The sequence below is a fragment of the Lycorma delicatula genome, chromosome 2 (genome assembly GCF_047948215.1).
Source record: "Lycorma delicatula isolate Av1 chromosome 2, ASM4794821v1, whole genome shotgun sequence".
NCBI classification, from domain to species: domain Eukaryota; kingdom Metazoa; phylum Arthropoda; class Insecta; order Hemiptera; family Fulgoridae; genus Lycorma; species Lycorma delicatula.
Window position 1 is genome coordinate 43,098,660 of NC_134456.1, and position 18,490 is coordinate 43,117,149.

Consider the following 18,490-nt stretch of genomic DNA (forward strand, 5'->3'; position numbering starts at 1 on the left):
CCTTTAAACTGAGAAAGACTACGAAGAAAACATCCGGTTCTGGAAAAAAAATTCGCTTCAGAATTATGAGTGTTTATTGTGAAGAGGTATAAATTATTATTATTATTATTATTATTATTATTATTATTATTATTATTATTATAATGGCTGTTCTTTTGTGACTTTATGTGATATTGTGCAGCATACAAAGGTTTTGTAACTGTTCTGTTGCACAAACAAAGCAAATAAAAATAAGAATAAAATAAGAATTATTATTATTATTATTATTATTATTATTATTATTATTATTATTATATTAAGTACAGTAAAACCTCCCCAAAACGGAATCTGACGGGACCGAATAAGAATTCCGTTTTGAAGTGGTTTCCGTCTTGCAGAATTTTTAAAAATCGAGCTAATTTATCGTGAAGTCTTGTATTATGAATTATACAAATGTAAAATAAAGTTAGACAAGGATAAACGTTTGGAATAATCCGGAAATTATACTGCATACAGAGAACATTAACCAAACATTTTCAAAAATTCTTAAGTTATTTTTCATTTAAAAGTTGGATTTAATTAGAAGACATATAACAGGATCTAACGTTAATTCCAAAATAAAAGAATTTTCTAAAATAATCAAGTGCAATGTTCTGTTTCAATAATTTACTCTTGGAATTTTCGTTTTCAATAATATTTTTAGCGGTTAACATATCCTATTGCAAATCATCGCTGTTTATACCAATCGCTAATTCTTCCAGCTGTGCGACCATACCCAATGCTTTTCCGAAACTGTTAATTCTGTTTTCTGTGTCTTCTCCGTGTTTGGAGTTTGAGTCAAGTTTGGAGCCAAGAATGTGACAGCGTATAATTAGATAAACCACAGTTACAGTAGTTTATAATAATAATAATAATAATCCTGGATTTATAATTTGCAAATCGTGAGAATGTACAATCTTTTTTTTAATTTCCCTTCCCTCTTATGGGACAAGATTAATATGTAAAATTAAAAGTAAAATCTATGTTTCCTTTCCGTTTCCGTATTGTGGAGGTTCCCATCTTGAAGAGATTAATTTCTATAAAAATTATCGGGACTTGAGAAACCGTACCTTTTGAGGAGGTTTCTGTTTTTTGGAGGTTCCGTTTTGTAGAGGTTTCACTGTATTATATAAGTAATCATTTATTTCATTTAAAAGAGAAATTGAAAAAGGATCACTGTAAAAAAAAACCTCAGAGCTAATTAAACATTTTTTTAAATGAAATTGAATTTAATAATATACGAAAACCGTTTGTTTCAACAAAAAAAAAAATATATATATATATATATATATATATATATATTTTTTTTTTATAGTATATATATATATATATATATATATATATATATATATCTTATTAAACTTTTACATCAATGAATGCGTATATATTAAAAAACATAATAAAAATTACTTGATGGATTAATTGAGTCGTTTGATATTCCGGATATATAAATCAGGTTTGTTAAATCGTAGCCCATACGTAACTACGTATTTGATTAATTATCTATAAATTCTTATCTTGGATCTCCTTTAAAATAGAATCTGAAAGAAAGGTGTTCGAGTGACAATATCGAAAAATGTATAATTTAAAAGTAACCGAAAATTGAAACCCGCATTAATATGTATTTTTTCGTTTGAGAAAAATGATATTCTTTAATGTCACATCAAAAACAAAATAAGACACACTATCGTTTTAATTTCTAAATTAGCTTTAAACTGTATCTGAAGGCAATTTATTTCGTATATATATGTTTTTGTACATTTATAGAATAGTGGGTTTTTCTTCAAAAGCCAAGTAAAACCGTAGTTATAATAGGGCAATTAATAAGATTTAAGAAATCTTAATTAGTTAATTAAATGAACATAACCAGAAAAAAAACTTGCTTTAAAAAAAGAAAAGAAACTAATGGTTGTAAAAAAAAGACTCTAAAATTAACAAAAAATCAAAACATTCTGATTCCTTTCAGTAAAAGAAAAGAAAAAAAGATTTCGTATTAACCATTATTGCAAAGGTCGTTGGCATTTATCGTTATATTAGACAGGAATTTTTTCTATAATCTCTCTTCTTAGTTCACTTTTTAGCATAAACGCGGATGAGGTAAGTTTTTCATATCATTTAAAAAAAGTTGTTGACATTTACTTAAAATTATTAATGTTGTGCTGTTTATTTTTACGAACGTGTTAACGATTGTTTACATTTTCATAATTTTTTTATTCATCGTACTACGCAATTAAAATAAATATCATTTTAATGAAAATTAGTGGTGCGATGTAGTTTGTTATTTGAACAGTAATATGTATTGCTATTGTATTGTCAGTTTTTTTTTTTGTTGCTTAATTGGATCGTATTACCGAGCTTTTACTAGCGTACTATTATTTTTAAGATTTCTTTGGATATTAACGTTTTCCTAGTATATTCACGATTTCAAGAATTCGTTTATATCTAATTATAAAATGAATTTTAAAAAATTAAATTCAGAAAATTAAAATTTAAACTGTATATACATTACTAAAGGTGGGTCTTCCCTACAAGCTGGCTCTCCTTGCTTCCTCTACATCACTCCTATAACTCGGCATGCGGAACACGTGCTACTGGTTGCCACAAAAATGATACAGACTTGTATTTATTATTATTTTTATTTTCTTTATTGTTTATTTTACCGCATTCATTTATTTTTGTTAATATTTGTTTAAATTTGTCGTTTAATTATTAATTATTTATTTATTCTACTGCATTTATTTATTTATTTGACCTATTGTATAAATTATTTTGTATGAAATCATTTTATGTTTAACGTTTATAAAATATAGTACGAATTAAGTTTTAATTAATTAAATTAATCTTACATTTATTGTAGTACGAACATAACATTTTTGCAGTGTGCATAATTTTTTTAATAATAAATTTAATAATGATTATAATTATATTACTTTTACTCACGTTTCTTTACACTTTATTCATGTATGCATTTTTTTTGTACAATTTAATAATTTTATAAAGCTCAAAAGAATATTAGTTATTGGTGCGTAGTGCTACTTAGAAATAATTTCCGTATATAACAACACCGCGTCAAAGAAAATCATAACATTATAGCCTTTTTTTTTTTTTGTTTTTCCTGTTTAGCCTCCGTTAATAACTGTCAGGTATTACGTCAGAGGATGATATGTATGAGTGTAAGTGAAGTGCAGGCTTTACATTCTCAGGTCGACCATTTCTGAGATGTGTGGTTGATTGAAACCCAACCACCAAAGAACACCGGTATCTACGATCTAGTATTCAAATCCGTGTAAAACTGCCTTTACTAGGATTTGAACGTTGGAACTCTCAACTTAGAAATCAGCTGATTTGCGAAGACGCGTTCACTACTAGACCAACCCGGTGGGTTAACATTGTAGCCTATAATAATAAATAAACAACTCATTTGATATGCTTTTGTAACGCGTCATTGTTACAATTTATTTATAGCAAAACCTTAATTTAACATATTTGAAAAAAAACAAATACTTTCAGGAAATAAATAATTTCATATAATCTTGAACAAAATGTAGGCATAAATAGTTTTATTTGTAATAACGAATCACTAGAAAACATTTCGTTATTATAATAGTGACGTCATAATTATATACGGTGCAAGTCATTACAAATTAATTGATGTGATTTTTGAAATACACTCACTATTTGGCAGCTACTATGAGGGAAAGTCGCTGAGTGATCTTAAGAGCAGTGAAGGGGATCCCACACCCACCCACCGGGTTGTTATGGTGGTGAACACGTCTTCCCAAATCAGCTGATTTGGAAGTCAAGAGTTCTAAGTCATTGTAAAGGCAGTGAATTTTATACGGATTTGAATACTAGATCGTGGATATCGGTGTTCTTTGGTGGTTGGGTTTCAATTAACCGCACATCTCAGAAATGGTCGACCTGAGACTGTACAAGACTACACTTCACTTACACTCATACATATCATCCTCTGAAGTAATAACTAACCGGTAATTCGCGGAGGCTAAACAGGGAAGAGAAAGGGAGGGGATGCCATAATGTACTACTGACCCGCCTTCAGATACATACACTATAATGTGTCTTTCATATTATTTAATAAACGCCAAATAATAAAAATGTTTTGTTTTGCATGATGTAAGAGAAATTTTTATTTACTTAAAGTATAATTTAGCTTCTTCAGATGCATTTATGATGATTTAATCTACCGCCATTTAGTAAATTGATTATTAGGCTCCTGTATACAAGCTACAATTTTATTGTTTATAACTGCGACAAAAATGTAGCAAGGAATATTATTTGTATATATCACCTAATATATGAGCAAAGTTGTTTTAGTAACTATAGCTAGATTTAATATATTATTTCTTAATTTCTACGATTATTTTGTTTTTTTTTTTTGGCTATTAAGACAGAAATTTAGAGAAACCTTATTTAGCAACACTGATACCGTAATTTAGTACTGTAACCTTCTATCATGAAGTTCATGCTGAAAACAGGAATATTTTATTGTTTGTTATTAGAATTTGTATTTATAATCTAATTTTTTTTTATTTAGATAATTATTAATACTGATATCTTTTTTTGTTAAGTGATAATTTAATTAAACTATTTGAAAAATATATGTTAATTTACAAAGGTAAAATTCAATATTACTAATAAATTGGAAAACAATTTCGACTCAGAATTATTAATTTATTAGTTTTCTTAGAAAGCATATGAGAATCAGAAAGCAAGAAAGAACATTACAATTTAATTACTAAGCTAATCTATTGGAAAATTTCTGTTAATCTGTTTTAATTAAAAGAAAGTTACAGTTCTTCATACACCGTTATTAAACTTTTTGAAGTCAACTCAGATTAAACATAATAACATTATTTGTACTTACATTATTTTAATTACTTATAATGACTGTTAAATAATAAAAAAAGTATTTGAATCAGTCTGTAAATTATCTTTGTAACATTTCACTCTTTATATTTTAAAACCATAAATTTTACTTTACATATACGTAGAGTTTTATCTTATAAAAATGAACTATTTTCAACTACTACGTAAAAAAATTATATCAAGCAATAATTACATTTATTACATTTTACTAAATATAATTTTCATGATAAAATTCACTAATTCAATATTTTTATCTAAATGATTTTTATACTTCACTCAATGATCTCAATGTATTTAAAAAAAAAAACCAAATAATATATATTTCATTATCATTGTATTTGTTTTGTTCCACAGCAACACCTCCTAAAATACCTAAATCATACACAAGCGTATTCTCACCAGTCAGAAGTAGCCTCTTGTAATTAACTCATTATATCAAAGCAGATCACAGAGTAAAATAATTAAAACAGAAATAAAATGTTTGACACATAAGATTAACAGTTTTCAGGCTAATATATTAGTGCTTTAAAATTATGTGCAGAAATACAAAGAACCTTGATGTGCTTTACACCTTGGTGTGCTTTACATAGCCCAAATAGTCCACAGTTTAATAATTTGTATATGTCACATATCAATTTTTGTGAAAAGTTAATTGCTGCAGATGTAAAATATACATACACAAATACATTTATAGAAAATATGTTTTTTTTTTGTATCAGGTTTCATGGTCCTATGATTTTAAATCATAATTATCTTGAGTGAAAAGCTGAGGTATCATAGTTTTTCTTTATTATACTATATTAACCAAGAAAGTAAAAAAAATAAAAATTTCATTAATTTTTAATCTATCTTTATAAATGATTAATAAATAGAATGGTAAACATAAAATCATTTTATCCTTAGTGTATCAAACGGTTTCATAGAATATTGCTATTGTCCATCTGCAGCATATGCACATATCGTTTAACTGGATTTGGTGTTACACTAAATAATCAGGTTTGCTAATTTTATTAATTAACATGTGCATTTCTCTTCCTAAAATTTACCTCATAATGATGTTACTTATAGCCTAATCAAGGACAAAATGGAATACATAATAGCTTTTAAGGGAAATTACTACACATGGATAAAAGTAAATTTACTTAACTAATTCAATTTTATGATAGTTATCATATAAGACTGTTAAAATTGCTTTTAACTATTAAAAAATCAATTTCAATGATTAAAACTACTGTGATAATAAATTTATTTATAGTAAACATCATGTGCAATAAAATTTGCAGTTGTCTTATATCACTTAAAATAGACTTATAAATACAGTTCAAAATCACATATCTATTAATGAATCTGCAGTAAAAAAGTGTCTAAATTAATTACTAAGGAATGATAGAGTAGAATTTAGGGAATAGCACGTAAAATTGGTTTTATTTTTCCATTCAGCTTCATAGAATCAAGAAAAGGTGAAGGTGTATACCAAGAATCCATTATTTAACTCTTACATTGCCATTAAAGTAAATAGGTCCTTAGTTATTTTTATATTTTTTTATATTGTATGTTCTTTTTTGAAAAACAATTTTTTTTCTTTAATTTTAGTAGTAAGATAAGTTGCCCGTAAGTTAATGTTATTGTGCTGATAATCAAATAATTGGTATTTAAATTTTAAAAGGTCTAGAATTCTATTTTTTTTTTAAATGAGTCACCAGTTTATTATACAATATTTAATATTGTATTGTATTGTATAATAAACAACATTATAATATAATTTATTGTACAATATATGTATATACATACATTCACAAATGTGCATACATATTTTTATATAATTATACAGAAAACTTATGCTGTGTATTTCATTTTGTATATATTTAATAGCACTTCAAAAATTGTGCAGTGATATTCGCTTCAAAGGTTAGCTTCATTCAGTGACAGATGGGCAAAATGATTGTCATTTAACCCAATGAGTAAACATATGCAAGTAACCCAACTTCATGTATTATCAATGATGTCACTGTGGGTAAAACTGTCTTAAAGTAACTGAATGACTGCAGTGGTAGACCTATATAGTATTATGATATGTATTGTATAAGGTCCAGAGTAAAGCTTAAAAATTTTGCAATATTTCAAAACTAGATGTTTTATCATTTAGTGAAATTGAATTATTTGCTACATAGAATAAATAAAATCAAAATCATTTTTCACTGTTATGAGGAGATAAATATATACCTTTTCTAAAAATAACTCCTAATTTCACTGAGATGAATTTTAAATATCACTTTTCGCCTAGTTCTGCAGGAGAATCATGAATTTCATAAAACACCAAAAATTAAATTCAGAGGTAACACAAAAAAGAAAAAAAAACAAAAATTGCAAAAAAATTATCAATTTTGATAGTAAGTCAAACTAAATTTTGAAGAAAGCTAAGATTATTTTTTTCTAGGCTACTGTTAGGTTCTTAAATAGACAATTTCTTAGGTTCATTAATTATATTAACATTTATCACATTTTTTCAATATTGAAAACAAGTAACTGATAATGCAAACAATTTTCTGAACTATACATACTCATGTTTTATTACAAAAATAAATGTTATTTTTAATAAACTGTTTAAATGAAATATTATGCTCTCATCTATGTGTTATGATGTTTTTAATACTTATTTTTATTGTATTATGTGAATAAAACAATTTACCCATTACAGAACCTACAGTTATTACACGACTGCCGAAAAAGAAGTATAATGTATATAGGGTGTGTGTATGTATGTATGTATGTTCTATTGTAGCAGCGCAGCAGCTTAACCAATTTAGATTTACGACCCCATGTTAGAATTCTTAAGTTACTGGGAGCATCATAGGCTATAAATATATATACATTTAAATAAATTTAAACATTAAATTTGAAAAATAAATTATACTATACAAAATTGTCTCCTGCATGGCTCTTTAATTATCTTATATTAGTAATTATCCTACATTAAAGGGCAATGGTTTTTTTTGCAGCTCTGTTTTTTAATATTTATCTCTTGTTTTACATTCGTTGAGTGTGTCTAAACCCAGTTAACTGATCACATGTAAAATAAAAATGCTTCTATTCAAGGATAGATCAAGGATTTACAAGAGGGAGCGTTTAGACTATATTCCCTCTAATGAAAATTCACATGAAATAAAAATAGAAAGAAAACAATAAAAATTCAGAAATTTAATTTTTATATTTTTCGGTTTATAGTTGAAATTAAATTCAGTAATTTCAAATGTAATATTATTATAAAATTAAATTTTTTCTTATCTTATTTGGTTTATAAATTAAAATCTATATTTTACATAAAATAAAATTACACTATCTATCTTAAGGTAATTTACAATTTAATTAAATTTTGTAAAACTGTTATTTTTTATTACTTAAAAATAATATTTTATAAACATAAACTTTTTACTTGAATTAAACTCACATGTGATGAAGTAGTATTGTACTATGAAAGTAATTAATAATTTAAAAAAAGTGAGAATGGTAAGAAGTGTTTACAACTCATTTTGCTATATAGGCTGCATTACAATAAAATAAATATACTTTCATTAATTAATTCTGACAGTGTAGGTTTTATTTGTATTTATGTTTAATAATTTTATTTTAGATTAATGAATCTTCAAAATTCAATTTTACTTTAATATTAATTAACTTGATCTTTATTTTAATTTGTTACTTTAATGCAACCCTTCTCTTAAAATTTGCAACTCAGGTATTCTAATACTTAATGAACTAGTGGTTTCTGATGGTTGAAAGGGGATGCAAATGAGAATCAGGGATTGTTTGCTATTAGACCACCTACACTGGAAAATATGCACTTCAGTTCCTTTTATCTTCTTTGAATATACCAAAAAACATACTAAGTAAAACTTTTAATTGAATCTGTGAGTTTGCATTAATTTTCTTTTAAAAAAAAGGTGGAATTAGAGTTAAGTGAATTTCTTGATTTTGAAGATAAATTTAACATAATAATGCTAATATTTTTTGATAAAATCAGTTTAAAAAAATATTATATTTTATTATTTTATCATTCATTTATGCATTTTCATTACAGAAATTTCATGTTAATTAAATTAAAGCAGTAAACATTGCATTATAATCTAATCTATAATGGAATAGTGTGGATATACAAATCTATTTAAATTTAGATAAATAATGTGTGTTTATCTGTTGGATTTGACAACATAACATGAAAGTGAATTTAGTTTACTTCACTACAAAGTCTGATAAACAATTTATTGAAATATATATTTCATCCATATATTTCTATAAGAAAAGCAAAAATCATTCGAATGTTAATTATTAATAAAGGAAGGAATATGATTTCTACCCTCATTATTACTTTTTATTTTACTTATATATTTAAAATATAAAAAATACGTTTTATTTCTCAATTATTTATTTATATTTCATATAAATAAAAGTGCTGTTTTATTAATTTTATGGAAATCTTTTAACTGTAGATATCAAATTTGGACTTTTATTGTATAGTTTTATTCATTATTGTGTACTGTTTTCAAGTAAGTCCACAGTTGCTGGATTTACTTGAAACATGAACTTGTCCATCTCTCTTTCCTGTCTCCATATCCCTTCACCTCTTGCTCTCTTCTATGTGCACACTTCCATCGCATTCATAACCATCTACACCTCGGTCTTCCCCATATTTCTATATCATATAACTTTCTAAATATCCTCCTTCATCAGTTCTCTTCAATACTGTTGAAGAAATAGCATTCTCTTTTTTTTTGATAATTTAACTTCAAAAAAAGGTTCTTTTCTTATTTTTCTAAAATAGAACTAAAATAATTCTTGATATGACTAATAATATATTTTTTTTTTATTTTACAGGAGTTGCTGTCTGGTGGAAAGAAGGGAAAGTTAACAATTGTGGTTGCAGGGTTGGTTATAGTTTTAGCACTAGGAATCCTCTCATTCATAATTTTTAATAGGACTCATGCAGAACCTATGGCTAATGCTCTTACATCAGATGTTCGTAGCATTGACTTATTAGAGATGTTAGCTGGTCGTTATAATCCAAATAGATTCAATGGATCATGGGTATCAGGTAACAAATTAATTTACTGAATGCTTTTAATGCACTTTGAATTATTAATTTTATTTTAATATTTTATTCATTACACAATTTTATATTTTATTTTAAAAATCATTTCTATTTCATTGATTTTATAATCATGAATTTATATCTTTTCAATTAAAAAAAAATCTGTTAGATATTGCAATGAGTATGTTTTATTATATTTTGTCTGTAACCAGACTGCTTATTTCTTTCAAAATAAGTTTTTCAAACTGTTTCAAAAATTAGGAGGATGGTCTTGCACATCAGAATAAAGAAAACTTTATATCAACATATGTCTGGAAACATCTAGTTTACCGGCTATCTGCGATTTTGTGTTTTTAGCATAAAATTCTATTTCTTCGGAATGATTATTCATATTGAGCTCAAATTTTGTGACAATGATAACGTATCTAGAGGTTTACTTGTATAACAATAATGAACCTGATCTCTCAATTCATTTAAAAATGGCAGCCATGTAAACTTTTTAATTGTTAATATCTTTGCAACTGCTGGTTTATTTAAATGTTATTACAAAAAATGTTAAGCGTTTTATGATAAAGAAAATTACACTTTATTTATTCAAATTAGCTCATAAACAACAAAATTCTGGTAAAAATTCTTGACGTTAGTCAATCTAGATTAAAAAAACCAGTTTTTATTTGCTCCTGAATAAAATTAAATGACTGGACAAGATCTCAAACTGAAATAATTTTATTAATGTTATCATGTAATAAATTATAAAAATTTAATAATATTGAAATCTTACAATAAAATAAAATATTATTAAAATTATGAAAATATTATAAGAATAAATAATATCAATACTGAAAAATAATTTGCATTTTCGTTTAATGAACAGACACTGGTTATTAAACAAACTATTCTTTTTTTCAATTAAAATTTATTTAACAGCAGTAAATTATCATATCAGATAATAAAAGATTAATAAAACAAACTACAGAAGCTGTTTAAAAATGGCGGCTCTCATTTAAGATAATGCATCCAGGCATTTTTCCATTGCCTGCCGAACTCCTTCAAAGATGCTAGATGTCTAACAAATCTTCTCAGTCGCATTTAGAAGTCCAATTCTTCTAAGATATCCACACTGGTGTCATATACAAGTATCTTTAAATGGCCCCAAAAGTAGAAAAAGTCAATAGGATTGAGATAGGAGACCTTGCAGGACATATACTGGACCTCCTCGATATGCAGAAACCTATGCCTAATGCTCTTACATCAGATGTTCGTAGCATTGACTTATTAGAGATGTTAGCTGGTCGTTATAATCCAAATAGATTCAATGGATCATGGGTATCAGGTAACAAATTAATTTACTGAATGCTTTTAATGCACTTTGAATTATTAATTTTATTTTAATATTTTATTCATTACACAATTTTATATTTTATTTTAAAAATCATTTCTATTTCATTGATTTTATAATCATGAATTTATATCTTTTCAATTAAAAAAAAATCTGTTAGATATTGCAATGAGTATGTTTTATTATATTTTGTCTGTAACCAGACTGCTATTCGTTTAATGAACAGACACTGGTTATTAAACAAACTATTCTTTTTTTCAATTAAAATTTATTTAACAGCAGTAAATTATCATATCAGATAATAAAAGATTAATAAAACAAACTACAGAAGCTGTTTAAAAATGGCGGCTCTCATTTAAGATAATGCATCCAGGCATTTTTCCATTGCCTGCCGAACTCCTTCAAAGATGCTAGATGTCTAACAAATCTTCTCAGTCGCATTTAGAAGTCCAATTCTTCTAAGATATCCACACTGGTGTCATATACAAGTATCTTTAAATGGCCCCAAAAGTAGAAAAAGTCAATAGGATTGAGATAGGAGACCTTGCAGGACATATACTGGACCTCCTCGACCAATCCATCTGTTTGGATATGCTTCATTTAGCTAATCTTGAACTTTTAATCTGTAAAGTCCCATCCAGCATGAATTATATTTTGTTGTGTGTGTTTAGTGGCAAATCTTTGAGTAAAAATGAAAGATCAGCTATCAAGAAATGTAAACATCTTGAATTGTAAACATTTGTGTTTCAGATAAAAAAAACAGACAAATAAATGGTCACCCAGAATACCAGCTCATATGTTTCGCAAAAACTGATATTGTATTGGTGACGGTTCTCTGAAATGTCATGAGGGTTATCAGTTGACTACATGTCCATGTTGTGGTTGATAAGAATGGCCGATTGTGTAAATTTGGCTTCATCAGTTAAGAGAATATCATTTAGAAAATTCGGATTAGAACATTTTAAGATAATTCATTGGCGTAGCTGAACACTTGAGCTTATGAGTATAATCTCGAGGTAAAATAGTTTGTTGATAGTGATAGGCATGGAGTTGCTGCTCATGCAAAACCTTCCGAACTGTTGGATTTAACATTGAACTCCAAGGTCAGCTCTCTAATACTTTTTTAAGAATGATTAGATATTTCATCTAACACACCCTCCTCGAATTCCAGTGTACATATTGAAGTTGTTGTTTTCATTTACCATGTTTTTCAGGTTTTAAGCCTCTTGTGTCTCAGAGCCATCTATGAAAGTATAAAAACATTGTGTGAGAAGGTAACACTCAATTGGAAAAGTGTTCCTGATACAGCCACCTCTCTTCAGAAATGTTGCAGTATGAAAGATAGTACATTAAAAGCATATCAGGGATTTCTATATTAATATTAATATGATTCACATTAGTTGCCATGTTGAATAAGATAACAATATTATTAAATTTTTATAATTTATTCCATGATAATATTAATAAAATTATTCCAGTTGAGATCTTGTCCAGTTATTTAATTTTATTCTGGAGGAAATGAAAACTGGTTTTTTAATGTAAAGGGACTCACTTCAAGAATTTTTACCATAACTTTGTTATTTATGAACAGATTTGAATAAATGTGTAATTTTCTTTGTCATAAAATGCTTAACATTTTTTTGTAATAACATATAATTTAAATAAATCAGCGGTTGCAAAGATATTAACAATTAAAAAGTTTACATGGCTAACACTTTGAAATGGATTGACAGATCATGTTCATTATTTTTATTCAAGTAAATTTCTACTTATCCTACCATTATCACAAAATCTCAGTTTGATATGACTCTATTTCTAACCATTCCTGAGAAATAAATTTTTATGTTAAAAATACAAAATGGCAGATAGCCAGTAAACTAAGCGTTTCCGAACATATGATGAAATAAAGTTCTCTTTATTTCGATAAGTGAGACCATCCCCTGAATTCTTGAAATAGTTTTTATAAGCATTCTGAATTTGTTCTCAATTAACCCTAAAAGTAAATTAATATTTAATAGAATATTTTCTGATAATATCTAGTAGATCTTACAAAGAAATTTTACAGTAAAACTTTCTAAAAATATATTATGTATGTAATTTAAGAAGGCATGAGCATATCCGTCAGAGGGGGACAAGGGTGATCAGCTCCTCTCCTTTCATGATGGAAAAAAATAATAAAATAAAACAAAAAATATATAAATAAAAAATTTTTGAAAAATTTTAAATTTACATTTTGAAAGAAACCTAAAATTGATATTTTTCATTTTTTTGTTATCTTTCTATGCTTGCAAGTGTTATATCACTAGGGATTCTTTTAGATCTTGCAAGTTTTGTATTTAAGTTTAAAATTTCTGTTAATTCTAAATAATCAGTACTTTTGAAGAACAATTAAGAATATTTTAAAATGTGACCTTATTACCAATATTACAATTGGCAATTGCTCAGTTTTTATGTCAATAACATCGACTTATTTCTATTTTATCTTGAGTTCATCAGTAAAGAAGGAAAACATTTAACTAACTTGTGAAAAATGTATGATTATGATGTGGATGTATGGAAATATCCATTTTGGGGTCCCTGAGTTCAAAAAAATGGTTCTTAAAAAATCTCTCTATGTCTGATAAACATATTGATGATTTTTCCTTAAGTTTTTAATGTTATAATATAATAGTCATATTTTTGAATTAAGCTCAACTAGTATAGCCATATACTGTATATAAAACATATACCGTATAGTCATATAAAACTCAATTTTGACAAAATGTCAGTTAGAACCTTCATTTTCAAACCAAGAGCAGTGAGATGGTCCACGTCCAGATCAACGTTTGGTCAAATTACTTAATTACTTACCAAATTATTTGGAAAATTAATATAAAAAAATAAAAACGTGCTGTCCACAATTGTTTCCTGCATAATTTTTTCTGGCACACATGATTTACCTCTCAGAGGCAAAAATCTGGATGAAGACATACTTATTGACTAATGAAATTTACACATCTAAGTATGTGATTCACAACTAAAAAACCATTTTGAGCATTGACCGAAAAACACGTCATACCTATTACCTATCCTCCAAAATGAAAAAAAGATCGATGTGGCCCTACAGTTACGGTGACATCATCACAAAGGTTAGAAAGCTTGTGTTTTTCATCATTTTGACTAACAAAACTGTGTTTATTTCTGGCAAAGAACAGCTGTCTATTGGATTACGTTCTTAGATGAAAAGGTGAATGAAATCAAAAAAGAATTTTTAGTCTTTGTACAGCCTGAAAGCCACTGAAGATTTTGTGACAAACTTAAACCTAGACCCTGATAAGTGTGTCGAGTTAGTTTTCAACAGATGTTCCAGCATGTTTGGGAAAGAAAGAGGTGTACTGGTGATCTTGAGACAAAAGTACAAAAAAGCTTTCTACTTTTATTATCTTCTCACAAGATTGACCTTGTCGTGAATGATTAAACATTATGCCAGAAATTTGAAACTGTGTTGGAATTGCTAAGGAGATAATCACATTTTTTCGTGATGCAATTGTGTTGCTAGCATTCCTAAATTGTGTGAGACTAGGTGGTCAGAGAAACACAAGAGCATCTGTGTTTTTAAGAATCACTTCATTGTTATTGTTAATGCGTTAGAGACCTTAGCTGAAGAGGGAAATGCAGCAAGAAGAAAAAATGCTTTTGAGATATATGCAGTGGTGTGCAGATCTTCATTTATTGTATCAGTCGCATTAATTGTTAAGTATTCTGGTACACTAGAACCTGCAGCAAATGCACTTCAGTTGAAGACATTTGACATAGTTAAAGCCAACCAGCATATCCATATTATTCTTGATATACTACGAGTTCATCAGGAAGATGCAGAGAACATCGCGACTGCCATTTTAAAAGATGTAGGTGACATTGCAATGCATTTGAATGTTGATATAACCGCCACTCACATTGCTGTCTGGCAAAAGCATAGAAGCAAACATCCGGGCAAAAATCCATATGAATTTTGGAGGTCTCTAATAATGCATTGCTTGGATTCCTTCATATCATCTTTAGAATGATACCTACAGATGTTCTGTAGGTAAATCGCTGCATTTTCATTGATAAATTTTCATCTGAGTAATAATGAAAGGTGTTTCATTGGAGGAATGGAGTGAAAGTTCTTCATCTTGTGCAACTATCTACAGTTTAGAAGGCATTGAAGGAGTGAAAGGAAATTGTGGTTTAAAATGTGGAATGAGGTACACGAACAGCCAGACAAAATTGAGCTTTTAAAAAAGAACAAATTGTTTTTCCTGCCTATTAGAAAGGTTTTGTTTATATTGCTTTTATAGCCCAAGCAACAAGTACTGTTGAGCATTCATTTCTCTCTCTTCGTCAAATTAAAACATGGCTAAAAAGTACCATTCGTGAAAACAGGTTAAATGATTAGCTATGTTAAACCTTATCACTCACAGTAGGTTTTCGCTTACAAGGAACAATTAGTTGAAACTGTAGTTAGACAATTTGCATCTAATTCTCATAAACTGTTATTAGAAAATTAGTTTTTCTTAAAAATGTTATTCTTCCTTTTCTTACTGTGTATTTTGCACAGCATCCCCCCCTTATGGGCTACCCTTTTCCCATGAATGAAGTTAAATTCAGAAAGCTGCCTCCCCTTCTGTTTTGAGCTGGATATGCTCCTGTAAGAAGGAAAAGTTTTAAGTTTATTATATTTAAGTTTTAAGGAGTATTAAATGAAGTTAAAAGTAATAATAGGTAGTTTTCATTGTAGTTTTTAAATACAAGTTCCTTAGATAAAAATCAATATAATATTATGATATTCATAATCAAATTATGAACAACATTTATTGGAAATTATGTTTTTATATTAGGCTTGATGAATTTAACTATACTTTCCGATGTTTTAATGTGCAGTGAAAGTTTTGCATTTTAGTAATTTTTTTTTTTAGTTTAATCTGAATCTCCAAATTAGATATTGCATTTTCATTACATTATATATATTTTATACATTTATTATGCAGAATTTAATAATTCAATAACAATAAAATTACAAGGATAGGCTGATGTAGTACCTGCCAATTTTTTTTAAAACATGAATGAAAGTAGAGCAAATTGAGACCTTTGAGAAAATTGAACCTTCACGTGCTATATTTCTCTATTATAGAATTTTTTATCAAAAGTTGTGCTTTGTTTATTATAACTGTATTCCGATCAGTATGCTTTAAAATTAAATCAAGTTCTTGCTCTATTGCAACAAAATTAAAATTATGCACAATGTTGAAAATTTTAGTTACTGAAAGCATTATTCCTATTGAAATTCACCTTGCTGACTACCTAATTATAGCAAGGAAAATGCTAATTGAAGCACAGCTTCATAATAAAATTTCATAAATCTGAACTAGGTGAGTAAAAATATTACATGAAAATGGAAGACAAATTTCTGTGAAAGATTTAAGACATTCATTTTATTGATCAGTAATGTCTTGAAAAATTCGTTATTAAGGTGTAAGACATAATTTGTTTTACCATAGATAATTGATTTAACATAGAATGGATTTAAGAAAATCTTTGAAAATTATTTAGAATTAAAAAATTTTAAAACTGATTTATTAAACCAAATTTAATTAATGTTTTTTTCAAAAAACTACATCAGCTATTGCCAAAGTAACAACAGCAGCACCAATCACTTAAAAAGATTACAAGAGCAATTGAAAATAATATGCAGAAATTTTGAAAACAGTTTTATTAAATTTGGTTAAATTTGTCATTTTAAAAATGTATAATTTTAAATAATTACACAACCTATATCATCAGTCAAATACCGATCTAATCAAGATAATATTGGAGAGCAGTTATTCACATTTTTAGCCAACTCAGCGCCAAAAGGTCTGCTTTGAAAAGTTGTGTAGTGATACAATAAATGTTGAAAGAAAACAAAGACAGAAAAGTTGAGTTTTCTAAACAACTATTAATAACTCAAAAAGTGTTCATTTCTTTTTCAATATTGTGATCTGTGATGAGATCTTAGCATACAAATATAAAGGAAAAAGGAAAAACATAAAATATTGTAAATCATTCTCACACCAAAAGTTATTCAAAGTACAATCTTTGGCCAAGAAAATTCTTTTGTGATTTTTTCAGGATTCAAAATTGTATACTTGATCAATTATCTGGAAAAGAATCAACCTTTAAAAACTGTAAAAACATGTCTTTGTTTTCAGAAGTCAAATTATCACCAATAATTTTACTAAAATGATTGCTATGATAATTGATTTTTTTCCATATACCTTTTTTTAATCCATAAGAAAGTCTAACAGTGCATTATGTTTCAGTCCAGTTATGTATTTTTTGTTTCTCATTTTTAGTTAATTTAATTAATTGAATAATTTTATTTTTCAGATGATGAAATATTGTATAAAGATAGTTCAGATAATATAGTTCTCTATAGTGTTTCTAAAAAATCTAAGAAGATATTAGTTAAAAATCTTTCAGATGTAAGTATGCAATTTTATATTATTTAGATTACTAATATCTGTTTATATAAACTTCCAGTTAAAAAACTAAAATTGTATAAATTAAAAAATTATTATAATTTATAAATTATTTACTTTAGATTAATAGAACCCAAATGACTTGCAGAGCTAACACTTTTTTCAATAAAGTTTCCAATGGTACTGTTATTAATGGCATCCTTCTTAAATAAGATTAGGAAACCCATTTTGTTTTTTTTATATTTAGTATTACAACCTTAGACATTGCTACACATGTTTTTTAATTACAAAATGATATTTTAAACATAAGATCAGATGATGTAGAACTCAGCTACTATTAGAATGCAATCAAGTAATTTATTCAGTCTGTGTTGTAATTGTTTATTTAATATAGTTTTTGTTAAACGTAGTGTGTTTATAATTTCATACTTTCCAGATTTGTTGAGTTCTTGATTTTTATATGGCTATGAGTAAAATTTGCGTGTTTCAGTTAACATCTGTATTGCTGTTCATTTTCAATGTGCTGATTTTTTGTGTGTAGTGATAGTATATGTTTCTTATATCTTTGGGTGTATGTAAATCTAATCTGTCTAATGTAATATGTAGTGCAATCACTGCGAGTTTAACTTGTATATATCTTAGTTACCGTATTTGCTAGTGCATATTTTCTTGTTTGCTATA

At 27.1% G+C, this 18,490-nt stretch overlaps 1 protein-coding gene across 1 annotated transcript in view; it reads left to right on the top strand.

Annotated features, from left to right (window-relative positions):
- ome (dipeptidyl peptidase 4 omega) overlaps positions 1-18,490 on the top strand; it is a 392,854-nt gene that overhangs the window by 328,445 nt on the left and 45,919 nt on the right. Inside the window, exons 2-3 of the mRNA XM_075355199.1 lie at positions 9,778-9,994; positions 17,718-17,812. Coding sequence (XP_075211314.1) covers positions 9,778-9,994; positions 17,718-17,812 — 312 coding nt within the window. The remainder of the gene's footprint in view (positions 1-9,777; positions 9,995-17,717; positions 17,813-18,490) is intronic.